The sequence below is a fragment of the Myotis lucifugus genome, unplaced genomic scaffold, assembly GCF_000147115.1.
Source record: "Myotis lucifugus unplaced genomic scaffold, Myoluc2.0 scaffold_191, whole genome shotgun sequence".
Classification (NCBI taxonomy): Eukaryota; Metazoa; Chordata; class Mammalia; order Chiroptera; family Vespertilionidae; genus Myotis; species Myotis lucifugus.
In genome coordinates, this window is record NW_005871239.1 from 97,343 (window position 1) to 123,649 (window position 26,307).

The window sequence follows — 26,307 nt, forward strand, 5'->3', positions numbered from 1 at the left end:
GGGGTAAGGACACATATGTAATACCTTAATCAATAAAGAAAAAAAATCAGCCAGAGAAAAAAAGAAAAAAGAAAAAAAGACTGATTGGGAAACATCTCTTATGTTTATTTGCTAGAAAGATTCTGCCAGTTTATAGTGGTGACCAACTAAGGTTAAATTTGGTCATTATTACTAATTTTTTATAGTAATACCTCTTGCCCTTTATTTCTCAATATTTTAATTAAAAATGCACTTGGTTTCTATTGGTAGATTCAAGGATTTTGTTATTATTATTGTTGTTGTTAGTATTTTAAAGTACCATTTATTGAAAATTATTATTTACCAGATACTTTTATATAATTTATCTTTAGCTTAAAATCCATGGGAAAGATACTGTTATCAAACTGGAGGCTCTCTGCTCTAAAATGGCTCAACAGAGGACTTGAAGGATCCTCTTTCAAGACAGCTCACTTGGCCCTGGATGGTGTGGTTCGGTGGTTAGAGCTTGGCTCATGCACTAAAGGGTTTGATTCCTGGTCAGGGGCATGTATCTGGGCTGCAGGTTGGATCCCTGGCACGGTCCGGTTGGGGTATGTGCAGGAGGCCATATATGGTCTTTAACCTCTGGTTTAGAAAGTGGCAATTTGGGGATTTAAACTTAGGTCTGTGCGGCCCAAACCCACATTCTTTCCCTACTACTTTAAATACTCATCTTGGTAGCCTGCAAATCCATGTCCTGGTTTAGATGGATTCTGTCCCCTGGGCATTAAACGTTTATTAGGCATATAAAGTAAGAGCATCTTTAAAATATGGGGAAAAAGATATGTGATTCCTTCATCCTTTAATTGCAATGGAGAATTTAGAGCCCTTTCACCCTCTTTTCAGCTTTAAATGTTAAAGGCAAATGGATTGATTACATAATTAATTTGCCACCCACTCCCCACTCCCTGCTTTGCTGGAAATAGGGCCAGTCCAGAGAACAGATGAATGCCCACAGGATTTGGGTTTCATCCTAACTTTCCCCCTTTTGTGGACATCTAATGGTAATCACCATCTTTAAAGTGCTCACTATATGCCAGCTTCTATGCTAAGCTCTCTAATTCTCACAACAACCTTAAGAAGTAGGTATTGATATTATCCCTGTCAATGGCAATTTAAAATGGTTGGCGATTTAAAAACAGAAATTGAGCAGCTCCAGGTCTAGAGCGAGGTGGGTTGGACTCTAAAACTGCTCTCCACTCTTTACATTATAAACTTTTCTTGAATCGATCAATGATTCCACTTGTTCCTTTTTGGTAATCCATCAAGAATTTGTATATTACATTTGCTCTTTCTATCTGTGAATTGCCTACTTTCCCTTTGAAATTCCAGACCCCTTCTTAATCCAGAATGATTTTAAACTTCAATGACCCAATGCATCCTCAAGTCTCATATTCACATATATGTTTTTTATTGATTTCAAAGAGAGGAAGGGAGAAGGAGCGAGAGAAATATCAATTCTGAAAGAGAATCATTGATTGGCTGCCTCCTACACGCCCCCTACTGGGGATGAAGCCCACAACCAGGTTATGTGCCATGACCAGGAATCAAACTGTGACCTCCTGGTTCATGGGCCAATGCTCAACCACTGAGCAAAATGGTCAGACTTTGGGTCTCATATCCTAATGGCATTCCTGAATGTGTATCCGTAATAAGTTTTTGACATTTTCTCCTGTTAATCTGTCTCATGTTGATTTAATTATCAGCACTGCCAAAAGAACTTTGAAAAGTGGGAGGAAAGTTATTTTTTGACCCTTATAACTCTTATCTGAAGTTCTGGGTTGGCAACTGAGGGTGCTTCCGTGTGCTCAGATCTTTTGAGTAGGGGTGAGATGGTCCCTTTTCCCTGATATTTCAAACAGCAACATTTCTTATAAACTATGACAGCATTTTCTAATAGAAGTATAATGTGAATTACACATGTAACTTAAAATTTCCTAATAGCCACAGTAAAAAAGTGACAGGAAAAAATTCTGAGATATCCTAAATTAAAATACAAGTAGGGTCCCGATGCACAAAATTCGTACAAGGGGCTCGGCCCTGACTGCCTCATGGCCCCTCGGCCCCACCCTCTGGTCATTCCGGAAGGTTGTTCAGCCATCTGGTCTAATTAGCATATTAGCTCTTTATTATATAGGATAGGCCAAAGAATGAAAAGAAGAGACAAGAGAGGTTAATCAGTTAACAACTGCAGGGCAAAACCAACAAAAGACTGCTCACATTCTTGAATGTTACAATAACTTGGCATTTTCTCCCTCTGAAGCTCCTCTGAAGTTGATACTTTTCAGCATCTTGGTGGGCAGCAGAACTGGAACTGATCATTCCATTTAATCCTCCCAACATTCCTAAGAGATAGATAAGGAAAAGGATATTCAGAGAAGTGCAGAAAACTTGCCCCATATAAAGTGGCAATTTAAAATCACATCTATTTGGGGTCATTGCTGCCAGGCCTCCCTTCTCCCCCCTCCCCTCTACCCCCTCCCTCTTCCTCTAAACAAAATCAATAAAACATATTTAAAACAAAAAAAAAAAAAACCACCCAGATACCATTTCACACCTACTAGAGGGGTTTACTGTTACAACCACTTTGGAAAACTGCTTGGCAATTTCTTATATAAAGTTAAGCATATCCAGAATGACCCAGAAATTCCACATCTCTATTTCCCCAAGATAAATAAAACATGCCCACAAGAATATTTACAGCAACTTGATTCATAACAGCTAAAAGCTGGAATAATCCAAATGTCCATCATCAGGTGAACGGATAAAGTATTCAATAGAATACTTTTCATCAATTAACTGTTGCTTCATGCAACAGTAGGGATGAGTCTTAAAAACAATATGCTGTGAGAAAAAAGACAGACACTAATGAGTACCTACCACCTTTATTTTTGAGACGATAGGAATCAGAGGAATGGTTGCTTACAGCATATTGGAAAGGGGTGTAAGGGAACTGTTGGGTGATGGAATTGCTCTATATCCTGATTGGGTGGCAGTCAGAGAGCTGTTTACATTGAGCAAAACTGATCAAATCGTATATTAAAAAACTATGCTTTTCCGCTATTTAAATTTTACCTCAATAAAAAAAAATGGGGGTAAAAAAAGACTGGCGGCGTTAAAAAGTAACACTTACCCATGTAAGGAGAAATTTGGTATGGGAAGCCCTTTTTAAAACAGACTGTTGAACCTCAGAGGGAAGGCAGGGGAGGGGGTGGGAAGAGATCAACCAATGAACTTATATGCATACAGTATATGCATAACCCGTGGACACAGACAATGGGGTGGTGACGGACTGGGAGAAAGGGGGGGAGCACAGGCGGGACTGGAAGAGGTTAATGGCGGGGGGGTGGAGGGGGATGGAAGACCTATGTAATACTTTCAACAATAAAGATTAAAAAAAAAGAAAAAGAAACAGTACAATAAGCTCTGCTGGACTTATGCAACCAAATAAGGACATTAAAAATCCCTGCAAACTTTCTGAGTGCCCTCTCCGTCAGAGCTCCTGCGTCTTTTCTGGGCTACCCGCGGGCCCCTGGGAGGTCGGGGCGGATTCAGACCCGGCCGCACCAGCCCAGGTTCCCGCTCCCTTCCCCACTGCCCCGCCCCGAGTCCGCAGCGCGTGGCGGACCTGTCAACAACAGCGCGCCGCGGACCCGCCCATCGGCCCGCTCACACCCATCTGAACAGTCCGTTCGCCTTTCAATCAATTCAAATATCGCAAGGAGCAGACCAATCGCAAGCTTCTTCGAAGGGAAGAGGCGGGCATGCTTCCCGGAAGTGTTGGTTAAAATCCCTCCAATCAGAGGCTGGGTGTGGGAAGTTTGAATTTAGCGGGGGCCCGTGGAGTAGACGTTCCTGCTTTAGGGGCGGCGTTGGTTTCCAGACCGAGAGAGTTCTTTGCTCTTTGCTTGAGGTTTCACGCTAGACCTGCCTCAGGTAGGTGGGTGCTGGGGTGCTGGAGGGAGAGCGCTGGCCTGCTTCCTTCTAGAAGGATCTGAGGACCTGCAGCTGCGAGCTGGACGCGCCGCGTTCGGGGGAGGGTCCGCTGGGACCACGTTCCCTGTGCTTCCCGAAGCTGAAAACACAGTCCTCCGGATTAAATATTTGTCGCCTCGATCTAGGTCGCTGTCAGCGTTTCCCCACCGGGGCGTAATCGGCCTGTGGAGCGGGTGGATACTTAGCATCCTTGGCTCTGACAGCAAATTTCAGCAGCTCCTCTCCATCCTGGGGCGACTGTAAACACCCGGCTCGAGAACGTGTAGGCCAGCCAGAATAAGGCATTGCAGACTCTGAGCTGGAAGGAGCTCCAGGCAGCCAGGGAAGAGGATTTACATGTTTGTGAAGAGCCGGACTGCCCGGCTTGGGATCCCAGCTGCAGCACTTTTTAGCTGTGCTCACGCGGGCAGTTAATTTACCTCATTTGTATAATGGCGAGAATATCTAACTACCCATTAGGGTTTTAGGAGATAATTAAATATGCCATTAGTACTAATTCTCTCTCTGTGTGTGTGTGTGTGTATAGTGCTACGTTGTATTTCAAAATAACTAATGTATAAGTTTTATTAATATTTAGCAAATTAATGCTTGTGGGAGGTGGCACATCATATAGGGGAGAGTTCTTGATGAAAAGCACAGCCCTTTGTTACTCACCCCCCGCCCCCCCCCCTCCTAAAGGAGAATGTAATTAGCTTCCAGGTTAGAAGAATTCTCATTTTTTATACTCTTGTTGATTGCTTAAAAATCATGTAACATTTGAATTTGTTGCATTTCTTGTGCGGATTTTTATTTTATTTGGAGTTTTCTAATGGACTTCTTAGTTATTATTGTTGAAGAACATAGTGTGCTTATAACTTTTTAAATTTCCTGATTGCAGACCCTCCCTCTTTTCCCCACCCCCTTTTTCCTTTAAGCTGGCAATAATTTTCTCTCGAAAACCAGTCCTTTTTCTCCAGTTTGTCTTGGTTGTTCGCTATACCAGACGCGCAGATAACTCCCTTAGACTTTCCACTTTCCTATATTCTTTTTGTCAGTTCGATCCATGGTTTCTTGGAACCCATGGCATCCTCTTTCTTGTTCTTCTCCCTTGTATTGCTTGAATACATTCTCCAAGGATCTTTCTATGAAACGGGCATATGCCAACTAAACTATATAATGTCTCACATGGCCGAAAATAATTTTATTCTGCCCCCCCCCCCCAAGGGCAGACTGATTTGATTATCCTTCTATGGCACCCTGGTAATTCTTCTGAAAACCCTTCTTTTTCTTAATCTCATATATTGAGTGCCTATTTATCATCCTTACTTGTCTACTAGGCATCTCATAATGTTTTTTTGTTTGTTTTGGTTTGGTTTTTGGCTTGAGAAAAATATAGCAGGTTGCCTGCATTCATCACTAGGGGATGGTTAAGACACTATCCTGTATTATTATGGGCTGTAGCTTCCTGAGCTTCACTTTATCTGACAAACAAGGTCCTATTTAGAACCCCAGAATAGGTCAAACCGTCTTACCTTTTGATGACCTCCTTCCCACTCTTCAGTGTCACATTCCATTTTGTATTTGAACATTTTTATTTCAGAAGGCTCTGAGGTTGGGACAGGAGATGAACTGGAATCTTAATTTTTTACGTAATAAAATGAAAAACCATGTGAGTTGGTCTGTCTCTATCTTTTCCCTGACAGGATGTCTTCATCACATTTTGCCAGTCGACGCAGAAAGGATTTAAGTACTGACATGATTAGAACTAAAATTGCTCATAGGAAATCTCTGTCTCAAAAAGAACACAGACATAAGGAATATGAACGAAATAGACACTTTGGCTTGAAAGATGTCAACATTCCAACCTTAGAAGGTAGATATCTTCTTGAATTAGACGAGACATCCCAAGAGCTTGTTCCAGAAAAGGCCAATGTCAAGACAAGTAAGTAAAGGTTTATTGTAATTTTAAGTGCTTTGAAGAGTGAAGAGAAATTGATTTAATAACTGAGGTTAAAAAAATCCCTGACCAGAAGAATGGAGTTTTATAATACCACTAGAGGCCCGGTGCACAAAAATTTGTGCACTGGGGGGGGGGGGGGTCCCTCAGCCCGGCCTATGCCCTCTCACAGTCTGGGACCCCTCGGGAGATAACGACCTGCTGGCTTAGGCCTGCTCCTGGGTGGCAGAGGGCAGGCCCAATCCCTATGTGCAGCCCCTGGTCGGGCTCAGAGCAGGGCTGATTGGGGAGTTGGGACGCTGCCCCCTGTCATGCACAGAGCAGGGCGGATTGGGAGGTTGTGATGCCACCCTCAGTCATGCTCAGGGTAGGGCTGATTGGGGGGTTGGGGCACCGCCCCCTGTCACACTCAAGGCAGGGTTGATGGGGAGGTTGCGGCACCACCCCCTGTCACGCACAGAGCAGGGCCAATCAGGGGGTTGAGGAGCTCCCCCTGTCACTCACAGAGTAGGGCCGATAGGGGAGTTAGGGCACCACCCCCTGTCACACACAGAGCAGGGCGGATCAGGGGGTTGGGGCGCCGCCACTGTTACACTCAGGGCAGGGCCAATGGGAAGGTTATGGCTCTACGCCATCACACACAGAGCAGGGCCCATTGGAGGGGTCTTGGGGGGATGCCCTCTATCACCCACAGAGCAGGGCGGATCGGGGTTGGGGCGCTGCTACTGTCACACTCAGGGCAGGGCCAATGGGGAGGTTATGGCTCTACCCTGTCACACACAGGGCCTGTGGTTGGGGCGGGGGGGGGTTGGGGCGCCGCACCCTGTCACACACACAGCAGGGCTGATCAGGGGGTTGGGACGCCGCACCCTGTCACACACAGAGTCGCAGGGCGATCAGGGGGTTTGGGCGCTGCCCCCTGTTACGCTGATCCAGTGCCAGGAGGCCTCGCGGCTCCGCTGATCCCGGTGCTGGGAGGCATATTACCCTTTTACTATATAGGATAGAGGCCTGGGGGCCGGCTGGTTTGCCCTGAAGGGTGTCCTGGATCAGGGTGGGGGTCCCCACTGGGGTGCCTGGCCAGCCTGGATGAGGGGATGATGGCTGTTTGCAGCTGGTCACACACCCTTCACGGTGGGGGTCCCCACTGGGGTGCCTGGCCAGTCTGGGTGAGGGGCTGAGGGCTGCTTTCAGGTTGGCGATTGAAGCTCCCAACCGCTCCTTTTTTTCTTTTTTTCTTTATTCTGGGCCAGCTTTAGCTCTGGCTCTAGCTCTGAGGCTTCCGCTGCTGAAAGCTGGTATCTGGTTTGTTTGCGTTCTATAATCGAAACAATGTATAACTCCAGCTCTGAGATCCTGGCGGCTGAAAGCTGATTTCTGGGGTTTTGTTTAGCTTCTATATTTGTTACAATGTTTCAAACTGCCAGGTCAGAGGCCGGCAGTGGCAGGTGGGGAACGTTGGAGTCTGCCAGTCACTGGAGCAAGCAAGCCTCCCTGTTTGCTTCAGTGCATGGCTGCCGGCCGCCATCTTGGCTGACAGTTAATTTGCATAAGGATATGCTGATTAGCCAATGGGAAGGGTAGCGGTCATACGCTAATTACCATGTTTCTCTTTTATTAGTGTAGATTTTGAATAACTTGATGTTTTCTGTCTATTTAAGGTAAAGGCTAGGCTAAAGCTATTTTAGCTAGGTTGGAGCCATTCACCTATGGAATATTATAACACTTTATTTTCTATATTGCCTTATAAGAACTCTAAAGTTCTTATTTCTGGAGCTTGGGTAAGATAAGTGTTGACAAGATAAATTGAAAAGGGACATAAAATAGAACTGATTGGAGAATCGATGAAATGAGATACTTTGCCAATGAAAACATTTCTTAGAAGGACAAGGAATTCTTCCATGCAGTTTGCCTAAAAGTGTCATCAGGAAGGAAAAAAACCAACTGATAAAAAAAGAAATGATCTCAACAAATGATAATAATAGAGTGTCTTAGAAGGCAAGGGATGCTGTAGAGAAGAAAGAGAACTGGGAAGTAACTTTTGCATTTAACCAGAAGGAGTCGCTGGACTTCTATTTAGTTGTGTTTATATAGCAGGCACTAGGAGCTACATTCCAGTGAAATACTGGTATGGATGTGACCATGGGAATGGGTAGCTGAGGTATAGTAGAAGCAAGATCCTTGGAGGAAAGGAAGCCTAAGAATTGAGAGGCCAGAGTATTGGAGGGGTCATCAAGATTTGTACAAGAATAGTGATGGAGGCAGTGACAGTGAACTAGGACTTAACACTTTTGAGGAACAAGGGTGAAACCTGTGGGTCTATAGATGACTAATTGTGGTACTTGATAGTATGATCTGATGACATGAAATGTGAAGCTGGGATCTTTTAGGGAAGAAATAGTGGGGAGCAGTGATGAGACACCTCCCTCTTTAGGCCCAATGATATTACTAGTGTGGGAGAAAAAAAACAGTCAAACACTGTGGAGGACAGCTAGGGAAGCAGGTTCTTCAAGGGAAAGCCAGTTTTACTGAGATCAAAAGATGAAGGGAACAAGGATATAGGGTTGAGGATATAGGGTTTTTTTTGTTGATTTACCACTTCATCATCTTTTGTACATTCTATTCTCTGCCTGGATTATCTTTTTAAAGCAACTTTATTGAGGTCTAATTTCCAGCATAAAATTCACCCATTTAAATATATGCTTTTGAAAAAATAAATTTACTGAGTTGTGCAGGTATCTTCCTGGAATTTTTTTAACCTTTAGCCAGTGGCAAACATATACTCATTCTTCAGAACCCTTCTCAGATTATCTGTCTTCTGAGAAACCTTTCCTGATCTCCCCAGACAGGTTTGTACCAAGTCTCTGTCGAGTGTGTATTCTCCTACTATTTGATCTGTGCTAAGCCAAATTGAAACTGTGTTCATCTCCCTACAATACTGTGTGAGCCCTTCAAGGGCAGAAATTCTCTTACTTATCCTTACTGCCTAAAAATGTCTGGCACATAGTAGCCATACATATTTTTCAAACCAGTTTAAATAAACATGAGAATACCTTAAGTTAAGAATAATAAGTGGGATAACTCATACAACTTAACAAAAGGAAGATAAATAACCCAGTCAAAAAATGGGCAATGGACCTAAATAGATACTTTTCGAAAGAGGATATAAGGAAGGCCAAGAGACATATGAAAACATGCTCAAAGTCACTAATCATCCAAGAGATGCAAATCAAAACAACAATGAGGTACCATCTCATACCTGTCAGAATGGCTATCATCAGTAAATCAACAAAAGACAATTGTTGGCAAGGATTTGGAGAAAAAGGAACCCTTATGCACTGCTGGTGGGAATGCAGACTGGTGCAGCCACTGTGGAGAACAGTATGGAGTTTCCTCAAGACACTAAAAATGGTAGTCTCGTTTGACCCAGTGATCCCACTTCTAGGAATATATCCCAAGAAACTAGAAACACCAATAAGAAAGGATATATGCACCCCTCTGCTCACAGGAGCACAATTTACCATAGCTAAGATTTGGAAACAGCCTAAATGCCCATCAGCAGATGAGTGGATTAAAAAACGGTGGTACATCTACACAATGGAATACTACGCTGCTGTGAAAAAGAAGGAATTCTTACCATTTGCAACAGCATGGATGGAACTGGAGAGCATTATGCTAAGCGAAATAAGTCAGTCAGAAAAAGATAAATATCACATGATCTCACTCGTTTGTGGAATATAATGAACAACATAAACTGATGAACAAAAACAGGTCCAGAGACAGAGAAGCATTGATCAGACCATCAAACCTCAGAGGGAAGGTAGGGGAGAGTGGGGGTTAGGGAGAGAGATCAACCAAAGGACTTGTATGCATGCATATAAGCCTAACCAATGGACACAGACACTAGAGGCATGAGGGCAAGAGTGGGGGGATAAGGACACATATGTAATACCTTAATCAATAAAGTAAAGAAAAAAGAATAATAAGTGGGAGCTAGAGAAACTGACAAGTAGTTTTAATATCAAAGGAAAAAATTATAGCCCTAGCTGGTTTTGCTCAGTGGATTGAGCATCGGCCTGCAGACTGAAGGTTCCTGGGTTTGATTCTGTTCAAGGGCACATGCCAGGGTTGTGGGCTTGATCCCCAGGGAGGTAGTGCAGGAGGTAGCCGATCAATGATTCTCTGTCATCATTGATGTTTCTATCTCTCTCTCCCTCTCCTTTCCTCTCTGAAATCAATAAAAATATTTTTTTTAAAAGAAAACATTCTTTTAGTTACCCCAAAACTTAGTGGCTTAAAAACAACAAAGAACATTATTATTTCACACAATTTTTGTGGGTCAGGAATTTAGGGGCAGCTCAGTCGGGTATGGTAGTTCTGGAGGTTGCAGTCAAGATGTCATCCAGTAGTGCATCTGAAGGCTTGACTAACACTGGAGGATCTGCTTCTAAGATAACTCACAGACTTGCAAGTTGATGCTAGCTTTTGGTAGGCAGCCTTAGTTTTTTGTCAGGTAGACATCTCCATAGGGCTGCCTAATTCTCTTTCTGGCTCCACATAGCCACTGGCTTTCCCCCAAAGCAAATGATCCAAGAGAGAGCAAGGCAAAAGCTGGAATGTCTTTCATGATCTAGTCTTGGAAGTCATACTCCTTTTCCATAGTACTCTTTTTGTTAAAGCCCTATTCATTGATGGAGGGGACGACAACACAGGGGCATGACTTCACCAGGTGGTTAGAATCACGGGAGGTCAGCTTAGACGCTGACTGTCATAGAATTTAATTAAGTGAAAGGGGTAGTAATACATGTCTGGTACATAGCAAGCAGTTAATAAATATTTGAACAATTAAAAGCAAAAGAAATAGAAATTTTAAAAGAATAGGGATTGACATGATTAGAGTGCTAAGGAGTTAAGAAGTTTCTTAAAGCATTTCTTAGTTGCTGTTGAAGTTAGACAAAATGATTTTTTTGACATTTGCATAACTCTTGATCTGAAATTTTTTATATGCTGTGTTTGGTTGTTTGTTATTCCTGCTTAGAGTCAGTGAAAACTCTTCTACATGAGCAACGGAAACAAATGCTCCAGAAATACAAAGAAGAAAAGCAACTTCAAAAATTGAAAGAGCAAAGAGAGAAAGCAAAACGAGGAGTGTTTAAAGTGGGTCTTTATAGACCTGATGTGCCTTCATTTCTTTTTTCAAACCGGAATACAACGAAAGCTGAGCCAATAAAGGTAAATTTAGTATCCTAAGTAGATATAGAGGAATAGTTCCTTTTTCTTTAAGAGATTATACTCGATTTTAGCCAAAAGGCTGAGAAACAATTATTTTAAGAGATTAAATGACTAAAATTACCCATTCCCCTTAGTCCCTTTATTCACTTAACTAATTACTAGGAGGTGGGATTGACAATAGTAGCTCAAAAGATGAAAATCAGGTCTCTCGTTGTAACTGTAGGTAGATTGCAATAGGATAAAACAAGGAAAGCAAGTAGACCCAGGCTAGACAGTGAATGCTATGCCAGAGGACTTGGCATTTATCCTGTGAGATATGGAGAGTCAGGGAGGCTTTTAAATGAGGTTGTACCATTATCTAATTAATAATGCAGGCCCGGCAGGTGTGGCCCCGTGGTTGAGCATCTACCTATGAATCAAGAGGTCACAATTTGATTTCCAGTCAGGGCACATGCCCAGGTTTTGGGCTTGATCACCACGAGAGGGTGTGCAGGAGGTAGCCAATCAATGATTAATGTTTCTATGTCTCCCTCCTCCTTCCTCTCTGAAATCAATAAAAATATATATTTTAAAAAATTAATAATGCAGGAAGAGCCCTGGCCAGTGTGGCTCAGTTGATTGGAGCATTGTCCTGTACATTAAAATGTGGCAGGTTCAATTAACTTAAGATAATTTAAATCATGTCAGAACCAGAAAAAAAATAGTAATTTATGTTAGCAAGTATCTTTTTGACATAAATGACTACAGATAAAGTTTAACTTTAAAATGAGAACTTTATTTCATAATGAGACATGGAGGTAATTTTAAAATTTTTTATCTTGTTTTGATTGTTTTAAGGCTGTTTCATCTTTCGTACGGATGACAAGGTCAAAGACCAAAGACCAAATGGAGCAAACTAAGGTATAGTTGATAATAGATAATTGTTATTAAAATGACAAATTCTACTTTCTTTTCTCAGAATAAGTAAATTTATTTTTAATTTGCCAGCTTCAAGTATAGTGATTATTTTACTAGAGTTAATAGTACCAGAATCACTGTTATTAGTATGGTGACATTGAGCAGTTTTTACTAAATGCTAAGGAAATATTTTCTTAAAATAGTCTTCGCCCATCCAGTGTGGGGTGTGCAGGAGGCAGCCAATCAATGATTCTCTGTCATCATTGATGTTTCTATCTCTCACTCCCTCACCCTTCCTCTCTGAAATCAATAAAAATTTTTTAAAAAAGTAGTCTTTGCCCAGACATCCCTTATGAGATCTATACCAAACTTTGTCTTCGAGTCACACTCTTTTTTTTGTTTGTAGTTTACTGTTCTTCTATTATGCAGTCCATGACACCATAAAATGCAGATAGGAATATACAGCATATAGGGTGGGTGTTATAAATTATGGATTTTCAAAACACTGTGATAGATAAAGTTACTAGGAAGATTACTAAAAGTAAAGTGGGGAAGGGGGAAGTTGCATGCCTCTTTGTCAGGTGAGGAAGCTAACTTTCATGTATCTAATACATTTTGAGTCACTACCATGTTCTTCTAGGCTCTAGGTAGGATATAATAGGGAACAAAGTAATTCTCTGTTTTTATCTGATATAGGCAATATTATGTCAGATGGAATAAAAAAAGAAGGGAGATGGTGGTTAGTGAATTAGGTAGAATTTTGACTGGGCCTTACTGAGATGGTGGCATTTTTAATAAAGTCTTTAAGGAAATAGAAGAGTGAACTATGGCAAAGAGTTTTCTATCAGGGAGAATGATTTTCTAGACAAAATTCACAAGTCCTGAAGTGAAGACATGCCTGGTATGTTTAAGGACTCTTAGGTGATTATAGTCCTTTAAATAGCTTTGGTTGCATTTAGAATTTAGAAAATGCTGAATTATTAGCATTTTGTAAATTCTAGGAATCTAAAAAAAAGGTGGTAAGAAAATTTATAATGGAAAACTTTTTTCTTTATCCCATTTTATTTGAGGTAGTGGATATTTTGCTGGGTTATTTACTATAATCGTATTTCAGATGAGGGGGTCAATTTACAGATTAGAAATGTGGTGGTTTGACTTATTATGCAATTAAATCACATAGCACCTAATCTTTTAAATAGATTACTATTGGGAATGATGTTCAAGCAACTCGACCTGGTCAAAGACAAACTTCTGAAAAGAAAGTGTTGAATAAAGAGAAAAAAGGTAGGAATATTAGCAATTATAAGCTCTGATGTTGTCATAACAATAATTTAATAATTATAAAAAGAATTTGATTTGATTATTTTTCCCCACAGTTGACCAACCAGAAATGCCCACATCAATAAGAATGACTCGATCAGCTACTCTAGCAGCAAAGCAGATGGCCAGAACTGTCTCATCTACTACAAGAAAGCCAGTGACAAGAGCTACTAATGGTAACAACTACTTCTTGATCAATGACTAAACTAGAATGTTTTGGTCCTTGAGGTATTCATTATGTACTTCCTTGAGTAGGAGAAGAGGAAATGAGAGATTCCAGTTCCCTGAAGATAGGTTCTATGCCTCAACATCCAGTTAGCAGTGGGAGCTTGAACATGGGAATCCTCAGTTGGTATAAGTGCTTCAAAGTGAAGAATTAATAGCCCCAATAAATTACAGTCCATGCATTTGGAAAATGGGGTGGTGTAACATTTAAGAACAATGTTGTGAAAAAACGCTTAATAACATGGTTCATGGTATATTAAGTAGGGAAAGAAAAACAGGTCAAAAGGTGAACAGTGTGAGCACAGTTCTAAAACATGTATGTGAATATGTGAACATAACAAACAACTGGAAAAATGTACCCTGAGGTGTCAACAGTGATTATTACTAATACAATGTTGGGTGATTATTTTTTATTGTTGTTTTGTGCTTTTTAAAATTTTCCTAATTTTCTACCATATATATTTGATATTCAGAGGCAAAAGGTAAAGTACCTTAACACCTTTTTAAAAAAATATATATATATTTTTTTATTGATTTCAGAGAGGAAGGGAGAGGGAGAGATAGAAACATCAATGATGAGAAAGAACCATTGATTGACTGCCTCCTGCACGCCCCCTACTGGGTATCGAACCCACAACCCTAGGCATGTCCCCTGACCTGAATCGAACCTGGGACCCTTCAGTCTGCAGGCTGATGCTCTGTCAACTGAGCCAAACCAACTAGGGCTTGTTTTGTTTTTTAAAACAGATGGCCTATACTTGGCATGAAATTTAATTTGTTTTTATCTGATTTTATAATAAGACTTTTAATCATACAATTCTTTATGATATACATTCCTATTGTTGCCTTTGTTTTGTTTGTTTCCTTTCCCAAATTACCTACTGTTTTTTTAAAATATATATTTTTATTGATTTCAGAGAGAAAGGGAGAGGGAGAGAGGGATAGAAACATTAATGATGAGAAAGAATCATTGATTGGCTGCCTCCTGCATGCCCCCTATGGGGGATCGAGGCCACAACCTGGGCATGTGCTCTGACTTGGAATCGAACTGGTTTATAGGTCAACACTCACCCACTGAGCTATGCTGGCCGGGCCCTAGTGCTTTTAATGCAGCATTTTCTGTCTAGTCAAAATGGATGACTTATTTTATTTTTATTTTAGATAATGAAGCAGAAAGAAAAGCAACAAATCAAGGAAGGCCCGCGAAAAATGTAGAAACTAAACCTGACAAGGTAATCTATAAACATCTATTTATTTCTAGATACTTTGGAAACCTTATTGCTGCTTTCATGAGGTTGAAATTAAACATAGAGAACTGCCAAGAAGTTAATCTACATGAGTTTTAAAAACTTTTGAATCATAAAGAAGCATAAAAGGATTTATTGTTGTTTTCAGGTATCTTATCTTCAGAGCTTTATAGGTAGAAAAAACATAATTTGGTTAACCGGATATAGAAAAAAAATAATAAATAATAAGAACACAGTTGACGGAAACCTTTTTATGAGAATTAGCTCTGATGGGGAAGGGTGCAATGCATTGACTTTGGATTTAATTAGGCCTGAATTTGAATATTGTCGCCATACCCCAATTAATTATATAACCTTGGACAAGATATGCATTTGTTTTCTTATGTCTAACATGTAATACCTATATAGACTAGTATGAAGAATTAAATAAACGAACATTTCTGGTAACATCTAGCATAGGGCCTAGTAGAGTTTTCAAAAAAACCCACAGTTTTGAAGACCAATCCCTTGGTTTATAATCCATACTACAATTCCATAACCTTAAAGACAAAACAAAAAAGGAGAGAAACCAAGATGGCGGCATAGGTAAACACCGGAGTTTGCTGCCTCGAACAACCACTTCAAAAATACAACTAAAAGACGGAACGGACATCACCCAGAACCACAGGAAGGCTGGCTGAGGAGAGACTCTTCAACTAGAAGGAAAAACAACAGCATTACGAGGCTTAGAGGAGGCGCAGTGTGGAAAATTTAAAGGTACGGTGGTGCGGCGGTGCGCGCGCAAAGCGGGCTGGTGGCTGAGGGCGCGGTTGTTGTTTTCGATCAGGAGTGAGTCTCAGACTCTGGGCTACAGATCCGGGCGAGTCTCTAGGGACCCTGACTCAAACGGGAGAAGCGGGACTGTCTGGCTACGGTCCCTCCGAGGTTTGCAGCGGTTACGGGGACAGAGAGGCAGAGCCCCTGGAGACGGACTGAGAGCAGCCATAGCTGCTCCCTCCCCCTGCCCTGTTGAGCCCGCCCCGCCCAAGCCCTGCGCAGAGCCATTTGCCAATCGCCTCAGGCAAAGGCTGGACTAGCGCCTCCCCAGAGGACTGAAGTTTTCCACACAGCTGATTCCTATAGCCAGTCGGCCTGGTGGTCAAATCCCTCTAGTGTTAACTACAACAATTAAGGCTTGGCTAGAACAAGACTGCGCACAAAGACCACAGGGGGGTGCACCAAGAAAGCATAAAAGATGCGGAGACAAAAAAACATGACAGAAATGGAGGATATGGAGCTAAGAATCGCAATTTTGAGGGCTTGCAAAAAACTTGTGGAGAGCCTCACGAAAACTAATGAGACCCTCGATGCTACGATAAAGAAATTAGAAAGTAAGCATACACGGACTGAAATAAAGAATATTATACCCAATAGCAGACCAGAGGAGCACAAGAATCAAACCAAAGATTTGACAAAAAAACACCCAACTGGAAAAGCAAAATGAAAAAAGAATCCGAAAGTGTGAAGATAGTGTAAGGAGCCTCTGGGACAGTTTCAAGCGGAATAATATCAGAATTATTGGGGTGCCAGAAGATGAGAGACAGCAAGATTTTGAAAACCTATTTCAAGAAATAATGGCAGAAAACTTCCCCCACCTGGTGAAAGAAATGGACTTACAGGTCCAAGAAGCGCAGAGAACCCCAAACAAAAGGAATCCAAAGAGGACCACACCAAGACACATCATAATTAAAATGCCAAGAGCAAAAGACAAAGAGAGAATCTTAAAAGCAGCAAGAGAAAGAGACTCAATTACCTACAAGGGAATACCCATACGACTGTCAGCTGATTTCTCAACAGAAACTTTGCAGGCCAGAAGGGAGTGGCAAGAAATATTCAAAGTGCTGAATACCAAGAACCTACAACCAAGATTACTTTATCCAGCAAAGCTATCATTCAGAATTGAAGGTCAGATAAAGAGCTTCACAGACAAGGAAAAGCTAAAGGAGTTCATCACCACTAAACCAGTATTATACGAAATGCTGAAAGGTATCCTTTAAGAAGAGGAAGAAGAAAAAGGTAAAGATACAAATTGTGAACAACAAACAAGCATCTATCAACAAGTGAATCTAAGAATCAAGTGAATAAATAATCTGATGTACAGAATGAACTGGTGATTATAATGAATCAGGGACATAGAAAGGGAATGGACTGACTATTCTTGGGGGGGAAAGGGGAAGGTGAGATTCGGGAAGAGACTGGACAAAAATCGTGCACCTATGGATGAGGACAGTGGGTGGGGAGTGAGGGCGGAGGGTGGGGCGGGAACTGGAAGGAGGGGAGTTATGGGGGGGGGGGAGAGGAACAAATGTAATCTGAACAATAATTTAATAAAAAAAAAAAAAAAAAAGAAAACAAAAAAACGTTATGTGAAAGTTTAAAAATCTGACTAGAGTCTACTGAAAATCAAACAGATCCTCCAGGAAGGCAATATAGGGTGAATCTTCACAGACAAGCAGCTATACCTCAGAGCTCCTCCCTTTAAATTGATTTTCTTCTTAAGGATTATCACTCGTTTTCTTTTGTTATTGTCTATTTTTTTTTAATGAAATGTATTGGGGTGACATTGTTTAATAAGATTATATAGGTTTCAAGTGTACATTTCTATGATACATGATCCGTATATCACTCATTTTTACTTTCATTCTCATGCTGGCCTCAGGGACATTGTTACCCTTAAACTCGTGTCCAGATTGAAATACTCTGGTTTCAGTTCATAATTCATTAAGCATCAGACACACAGAAACCTCTAAAAATTATGTTTAAGTGGGTGAGTAAAAGTGGTCAAAGGCATAAACTTCCATTTATAAAATAACTAAGTCCTGGGGGGTGTTGGACTGCCGGTTTTGGCCCGGTCCCCGCAGGCCAGGCCGAGGGACCCCACCAATGCACGAATCTGTGCACCAGACCTCTAGTATGAATATAAGATCTTCAGTTAATCTCTTCCCGCCTTCCCCTCTCCCCCACGCTTCCCTCTGAGATTCATCAGTCTGTTCCATATTTCCATGCCTGTGCATTGAGCGTCTGCCCCCTGGTGGTCAGTGCGTGTCATAGCTACCGGTCGAACAGTCACTTCGGCTTTTATATATATAGATTATACTGCATTATATATTTGAAAATTACCAAGGCAATAGATCTTAAAAGTTCTCATCACAAGAAAAAAAAATTGTAACTATGTGTGGTGATTATTTTGCAAAATACACAAATATAGAATCATTATGCTGTACACCTGAAACTAGTATAATATTAAATGTCCTCACACAGATTGTCAAACTGCAGCGGGAAGGCCGGGGAGGGTTGGGGGGCAGGAGGGAGGGGGTTAAGAGATCAACTGAAGGGCTTGTATGCATGCATATGAGCATAACCAATGAACATAAGACACTGGCGGGTAGGGGAAGCCGGGGTATTGTCAAGGGCGGGGGGAAAAAAAAGGACACATATGTAATACCCTTTGTAATGCTTTAAGCAATAAAAAAAAAATAATAATAATAATAATATTAAATGTCAATTATATTTCCAGTAAAAAAAATCAAGTAGTATTTAAATTGACTTGAAAAAGAAAATATGCTTCTCATTTTATATGGTTAATCTTACTGTGTCACATTGAAAAATATTTTTGTTCATGTGATAAAGGTTTTGGTCCTTGACAATAGCAGTCATCCAATAAATTTTGGATTTATGATTCTCACACCATTGTAATTATCACTATAATTAAAGTAAAAAGATATGTGTTTGTTAGGTGAGTAAATATTTCCTCCTTAGTTTTCATACATTTCAATTTGTTGTAATACCTAAAACTTATTATTTAGTTCTTTTAATAGGATTGGTTCTCTCTCTTTCTGGATCATAGCAGTGGTTTAGTGTAGCTGATTCTCTGATTCTTTGTATATATTTAGAGGTATTTATTTTTCTCTCTTAAATTATGTACATGACAATTATATCTCAACTTTCACATTTTTAGGCCTATAAAAATTGGCCAAATATATCCTCAGAAGAGAAATTCTCACTTTATTTTGTTTATTCACATCTAGGTCATTTCTTTTCAAGTTGATAGTGAAGAAGATAATTTGGATTCACAAACCAGTGCAACAAATGATGGAGTCTTATCAAAAATGGAAAACTTACCTAACACAAATACTGTAAAAATGAAAGGAAAGAATTCCTTCGCACCTAAAGATTTTATGTTTCAGCCACTGGATGGTCTGAAGACCTATCAAGTCACACCTATGACTCCAAGAAGCGCCAATGCTTTTTTGACACCCAGTTTCACCTGGACCCCTTTAAAAACAGAAGTGTAAGAATGTAATATTAATAGCGGATTCCTTGCAAAGATGGATAACAAATGCCTTTCTTGGATTTGTCTTGTGCTTTTTTAAGTTGTTATTTAGTTAGTAATTGATGTAATTACAAATCATGAAAATTTGGTCTCTTAAAAAATTCTTCAGAAGGCTACAATAATGTTTGACAGTTTTGATATTTCCTATGTGTTATCATTTTTATGATATAATTTGTAGTTTTTTGCATTTAATAAGTGACTTTAATACTTACAAATAAATTTTTAGAAAGAGGAAGCTGCTATAATACTGTAGTTTAGACATCGTTTGGGTTTTTGTTTGTGTATTTTACTGAGTATTACTTTAGAAAAACTATAGAGACAAAAATGCTTAACTTGTAAAGGGATGGGTGGGAGGAAATGAGTTGGAATCTTTAAAAGAAAGGACAAGGTTGTTTTGCAAAGACTGGCTGGCAGTAAATTTACTAGAAACTGCCCAGCAGCATCCAAGACTACTAAGTGCTTATGTTCTATTAAGAGACCCTCAGAATCTTTGGATCTCATTACATTTAGTAAAGATGAACATTCTCACTATGATCTTTAAAATTTTTCCCTTATAGAATAGACACATTTTTTAAAAAAAAATAGAAACTAATTTCCATTTTATCCCAGGTTTTTAAAAAGCAACATACTTTTGAAATCCTTTATTCAGATATATGGGGTCCATGTTTCATGAAGTATATTTTTGCTATTGTTTTTAGTGATAAGACTGCAGACGCAACAAAAGAAATCTTGGCACAAAAATGTAAAATTGACTCTGCCAAGACAGTACATCAAGATTCAAATAAATTACAATATCCTCTGGATTCTCTAACAGTTTGGAATAAAGGTATGTGTGGTATTTCAATTAAATGTTTACTTTTCTGGATTTTTATTTACTACAGATTTGTTTTAGAGCCTTCCTCACCATATAGTTCAGGGATGTGATCTCAGGGTCAATAGAAGTTAGAGAGCATAGGAAAAGGTCTGGAGAGAGGGACAGTTCATAGAAGGAATACAGACTGAGAAGAGGGGATATAACTTTAAATTCGAAGAGATGAAAATATTGAAAGACACTTTAGAGATGTGTTGAATGAAATTGAAGCAGAAATAAAGTTTTGAAATTCAACAATGAAAAAAATTGAAGGATTAAAAAATTGTGTCTTGTGGGGGATGTCATTTTAGGAGTTGCTGCTTTGAAATTTATATGTAATATTTTCTTTAACCTGTAGAAAATGTCTTAAATACAAATGATACTACTAAAAATTCAAGTGGCCTTCTAATAAAAGAAGTTCCATCACTTGAAATAAATGAAGATCAGTTATCTCAGCCACAGCATGATGTGCCATATTTCAGGTTTGTCCATTTGTTCCTACTGTAAGAAATGTGTAATGTGTAGACATTTAAGACCAACATTAAACTGTTTTCACCTTAATATAATAGATGACTTGGGGGAGACTGATTTTGGGTGATTTTCGAAAAGTAGGAAAAGGTCTCCTTTCCCAATTCTATCTCCCAACCCCATAGTTAGAAGCTTCCATGGAGGCAAGTGTTATTTCTTCTGAATATTTCCAGAGATGGATAATGCATATGTAGACAAACAGAAACATGTTGTTGTTGTTGTTTTTCAAATTATAAGAGAAAGTTTCTTTAGAAAGTTACAGAGGTAGTAGAAGCGAGCCAGCTGGGCTGCACAGGCTCAGGAAACAAGTTACAGAAACAAAAGAAGGGTCCTTGGAGCTTAGGAGAAGGAAAGGCAGAGGTAACGTGCCTATAGAGAAGAAGAGGCGGGACAGAAAGGCGAGGGTGTGCTCCCAAGAGGGAGAGAGTGCTATTTTCTTTTCATTTCTTTTCCTTTTCCTTTTCCTTTCCCCTTCCTTCTCCCTCCCTCCCTCCCTCCCTTCCTTCCTTCCTTCCATATAAACAATAGCATAATGGAAGCATGTAACAGACTGTCCAATCTCAGAGGGAAGGCAGGGGTGGGTGGCTGGGTGGGAAGAGATCAATCAAAGAACTTGCATGCATATATGCATAACCCATGGACACAAACAATAGGGTGGTGAGGGCCTGGAGTAGGGGTGGGCTAGAAGGGGTCAATGAGGGAAAAAGGGGGCATATGTAATACTTTCAACAATAAAGAACTAAAAAAAAAACCACAATAGCATACTATTCTGTTTCCATTTTATTTTCTAAATAAAATAGGAGACATTCTATTTTAGTACCTGAAAAGCTTTCTCATGTTGTTTTGTATGTGTTTTGGTAATGGCCAAATAGTATCCAATTACATGGATGTACAACAATTTTCTTAATAGGTATATAGATGTACCACAGTTTACTTGCTGGTTATTTACATTTGGTTCACTCTATTACTATTGCAATCAAGGCTTCAAAGAACAACCTTGTATGCTTTTCAGTTCTTTCATATAAAGATCTTTATTGATATTATCTCCAGCAAGGTATGGGAATTTCTGTTTTCTCCTACTCCCCACCCCCCAAGAAACCAAGTTAATGTTTACTTTATGAAAACTGGATAGTGGGAGATAGTAGGAGGCTCTTTGGCCCACTAAATCATGAGATGGGATTGTTTCTCCAACTGTGAAGAGTGAAAATTAACAGAATTCATGTCACCTAAATCCCTTGGAAACAAATCAGAGTGCTGCAATTGGAAAAAGACCCCCAGCACATCACATAGGAAGTGGTTACATACTATTATTCTTGAGTGAATGTAGCAGGAAAATTCTAATACCTTTTCCAATGCGATATATTTTTTTAAAATATATTTTATTGATTTTTTACAGAGAGGAAGGGAGAGAGATAGAGAGTTAGAAACATCGATGAGAAAGAAACATCGATCAGCTGCCTCCTGCACATCCCCCACCGGGGATGCGCCCGCAACCCAGGTACATGCCCCTGACCGGAATCGAACCCGGGACCCTTCAGTCCACAGGCCGACGCTCTATCCACTGAGCCAAACCGGTTTCAGCTTCCAATGCAATATTAATAAATTTTTGAGCTTTGCCAATCAAATAGATAGGGATAATATCTTGCTGTAGTTTTAATATTCATTTTCTGTATGATGAATGAGTTATCTTTTTTATATGTTTGAGAGCCATTTTAATTGTTTTTATAACATAAAACAGTTTTAGAATTGTAAGGGATTTTAGAGATTACCTAGTCCAGTGGTCGGCAAACTGCAGCTCCTGAGCCACATGCGGCTCTTTGGCCCCTTTGAGTGTGGCTCTTCCACAAAATACCGACTTCTGCGCATGGGCCACGAAGTTTCAATCACACTGTACAGGCACGCCCGCACATGGTATTTTGTGGAAGAGCCACACTCAAGGGGCCAAGGAGCCGCGTGTGGCTCGCGAGCCGCAGTTTGCTGACCACTGACCTAGTTCATTGTGTTGTTCAATTGAGATGATAAGCAATGCCTCCAGACATCGCCAACTAAATAATGTCAGATCTAAGCCAAGTCTCCTTTCTCATTAATTAAATTGTTCTTTTATGTCACATTCAATTTACCTTAGGCCAGGGTTTCTCAACCTTGGCATGTTGACATTTTAGACTGGATGATTCTCACTGGGTGTGTGTATGGGGAGGGCTCCTCTACACGTCTTGTAGCTTCCCTGGCCAGTAACACTCCTCTAGTTCAAGACCAAAAATAAAAAAGCCTCCTAAACACACACACATACACACACACACCAAAAAATGCCTCTAGACATTGTCAGATGTCGGTGGTAAGGGGGATGAGGGTACAAAATTGACTCCAGTTGAGAACCACTGCCTTTGGACAGGCAAGGTTTAATAATCAGAATCTATAAGGCCCTATCACTGAAATTCCAGACTTAACAGTTTTTATCTTCAACTCATTCTTGGTAGTTGGATTGGTCTTAATTCCATAGATGGTAACAGAGTACTAAGAACTATAGGGTGTCTGATTCTTTCTGTTCAGCTTCTGAAAAATAAGAATAGAAAAAACTAGAAAGATTAGTGTGAAAAGTGGGTTCTTGGCATTAATCATCCACATAAGTTTTAGATGTAGAAGGATGGCCATATATGTAGAATATGCACTTGTGCTGTTTGGGTTTTAACATATCACAGTTCATAAAATCACCTCTAGGAAATTAATATTTTATAAGTGTCATAATGCTAATGCTTAGATATTAGTGTGGGAAACATTTGTAAAACTGAAATGTATGTCATAATTTTAGAAATATTCTCCAGTCAGAAACTGAGAAATTAACTTCTCACTGCCTCGAATGGGACAGGAAGCTTGAATTGGACATCCCAGATGATGGTGAGGGAACATTTATGTATTTTTTACATTTTAGCTTTGTTCATCTTAATTTGGTTACATTGATCTGAAACTTTAAAAATATAGTGTTGTCCAACTTTATACTTTATTCAAAAAAGGAAGAATTTTTTTCATATCTCAATGTATGTTCATTAACATCTCTGTACTAAAATGATACATGATTTAAAAGGTGTAAATAGAATATTTTTAAAACATTATATTTTATTGATTTCAGAGAGGAAGGGAGAGGAAGAGAGAGATAGAAACATCAATAATGAGAGAGAATCATTGATTGGCTGCCTTTTGCACGCCCCACACTGGGGATTGAGCCCGCAACCCAGGCTGACATCCTGGTTCATAGGTTGATGCTCAACCACTGAGCTATGCCAGCTGGGCTAGAATATTAATTATCATTCCTGAGAATTAGACATTTGCCTTTTTTATTATCAGATTTTCTTTTTATGACTCAATGAGTGACATCCATATCTGGTATTGTTTAATTATATAAAAATATTTTCTGAATGAAAATTACCCAAATCAATATGGAACAATATTTGTATGACAACACTTTGTAGAAGAAATTTTTGTTTTGCTTTAAGGTAAGAATTTGATTCTGCAAGCTCTAGGGTATTTGGGGTAAGGTATCTTATCAGTTGGTTGGTTTTTCAATAAAAGTCCTGTTTTGTCCTTTAACTTTTAAAAACCTCGTATTTCCTTTAGCTAAAGATCTTATTCGCACAACAGTTGGTCAAACAAGACTCCTTATGAAAGAAAGGTTCAAACAGTTTGAAGGCCTAGTGGATGATTGTGAATATAAACGAGGTGAAAAGGAGACTACCTGTACAGATCTGGATGGATTTTGGGACATGGTTAGTTTTCAGGTATGTGGTCAAGTGTTTTGAATACACTAACTTTGAGTCCAGTCTTTTCTTTTTTTCTTTAAGTGAGGTAACAGTAGCTGCTTAGAAATGGAGGTAATAGTAGCTGCTTAGATAACTATAATAGTAAATGAGATCTTACATAGCACCTTTATAAACTGTAAAGCACTGTCTGTATTTTATGACTGATGTCCCCCTTCCCCATATTGTCAAGATAATTTCTATATGAGTTGGAAGTTGAGATTAGTCAACTGTTGAATAGTCTATAATGATTATACATGTGAGAAAATAAGTAACTCTAGTCTTTAGTATTTCAATTCATCTAGCCATTGTTGAGTTCCTACTGTGTGCCAGGCATTGTACTAGGAGTTGTTAATAAGGCACATTAGTGAGTCAGATACAACATGCAGTTCCAATCTAATGTAAAAAAATGCTGTGATAGAGGGAATTACTAGGAAGATCAGTAAAAGTGTGGAGGAGATAACACTTTCTAGCTTTTTGAGCTTATTTTAGAAATAAGCATATAAAATACTCTTTCAATAACTAATAGCTAACAATCATTACTCATCATAATGTATTACTTTATTACCAGTTTTAATATGTTTATCAGTTTTCATAATAATTAGTTTACTAGCATCCTTTAGTGATGACTATTTACATTTGTTTTTAAGTATCATTTCTGAAATTAAAGTTATTTAATGTGTCTGCATTGTTTATCTTTTTTATAATTTTTTTCAAACGTTATTTTTATTGTTGACACTATTACAGATATCTCCATTGTTCCCCCTTAGCCTGTCCCCACCCAGCCCCCTACAATTATTATCTTTACTGATGCTCATTTTCCAGCTTTGGCCAGTGGGGGGACCTCTTCAAGTTGGCTCCTGGGGCATTTATTTATTTATTTTTAAAGAGCTGTATTGAGGTACTATCTACATATTACAAAATTTTTTAAGGAGAGATTGTGAGTAGCTGTGTGTATAGATGCGTAGTAAAGGGACTCAAAACATGTTTACCAAACTGTTGACAATGACTATTACTTTGAAGGAGACTGGACATACCAGAAGAATGGGGATCATACATTCCCATCCTGCTGCTAGTAACATTATTTAAATTTTTTAAAATGAGATTATGTCAAGAGAATGAGAAGACAAGCCACAGATTGGGAGGAAATCTTTACAAAAGACACATTTGATAAAGGACTTGTTTCCAAAATATATAAAGACCTTTTAAAACTCGACAATAAGAAAACAAACAACCTGAGTTAAAAACAGGCAAAAGACCTGAACAGACACTTTACCAAAGAAGGTATATACAGCAGGTCAGCATATCATTACAGAATTGCCAATTATAACTACAGTGAGATACCACTACATACCTACTAGAATTACAAAAATCTAACCACTACTAGCTGTTTTGGCTCAGTGGCTAGAGCGTCAGCCTGCAGCGGACTAAAAGGTCCCAGGTTCAATTCTAGTCAAGGGCATATGCCTGGGTTGCAGGCTCGATCCCCAATAGGGGGCATGCAGGAGGCAGCTGATCAATACTTCTCTGTCATCATTGATGTTTCTATCTCTCCCTCCCTCTCTGAAATCAATAAAAATATATTAAAAAAAATCTAAACCACTGATAGCACCAAATGCTGGTGAGGATGGAGAGCAATAGGAACTCTCATTCATTGCTGGTGGGAACGCAAAATGGTACAGCCCCTTTGGAAGACAGCTTGGCAGTTTCTTACAAAACTAAACATACTCTTACCATAGGATTCAGCAATTATACTTCTTGGTATTTACCCAAAAGAGTTGAAAACATATGTCCACACAAAAACATGTACACAGATGTTTATAGCAGCTTTAGTTTTAATTGCCCAAACTGGGAAGCAACCAATATATATTCTTCAGTAGGAGAATAAACTGTTT

General features: G+C 39.5%; 1 protein-coding gene across 2 annotated transcripts in view; it reads left to right on the top strand.

Moving 5' to 3' along the window:
- Positions 1-3,835: 3,835 nt before the first annotated feature.
- DLGAP5 (DLG associated protein 5) overlaps positions 3,836-26,307 on the top strand; it is a 41,964-nt gene continuing 19,492 nt past the window's right edge. For both annotated transcript variants that reach the window (XM_006096984.3, XM_014462819.2), the window contains exons 1-12: positions 3,836-3,954; positions 5,697-5,935; positions 10,989-11,182; positions 12,020-12,082; positions 13,279-13,363; positions 13,456-13,575; positions 14,786-14,856; positions 18,939-19,201; positions 19,942-20,069; positions 20,452-20,575; positions 23,431-23,516; positions 24,234-24,394. In XM_006096984.3, the coding sequence (XP_006097046.1) occupies positions 5,698-5,935; positions 10,989-11,182; positions 12,020-12,082; positions 13,279-13,363; positions 13,456-13,575; positions 14,786-14,856; positions 18,939-19,201; positions 19,942-20,069; positions 20,452-20,575; positions 23,431-23,516; positions 24,234-24,394 (1,533 nt within the window). In that variant the 5' untranslated portion in view covers positions 3,836-3,954; position 5,697. The remainder of the gene's footprint in view (positions 3,955-5,696; positions 5,936-10,988; positions 11,183-12,019; positions 12,083-13,278; positions 13,364-13,455; positions 13,576-14,785; positions 14,857-18,938; positions 19,202-19,941; positions 20,070-20,451; positions 20,576-23,430; positions 23,517-24,233; positions 24,395-26,307) is intronic.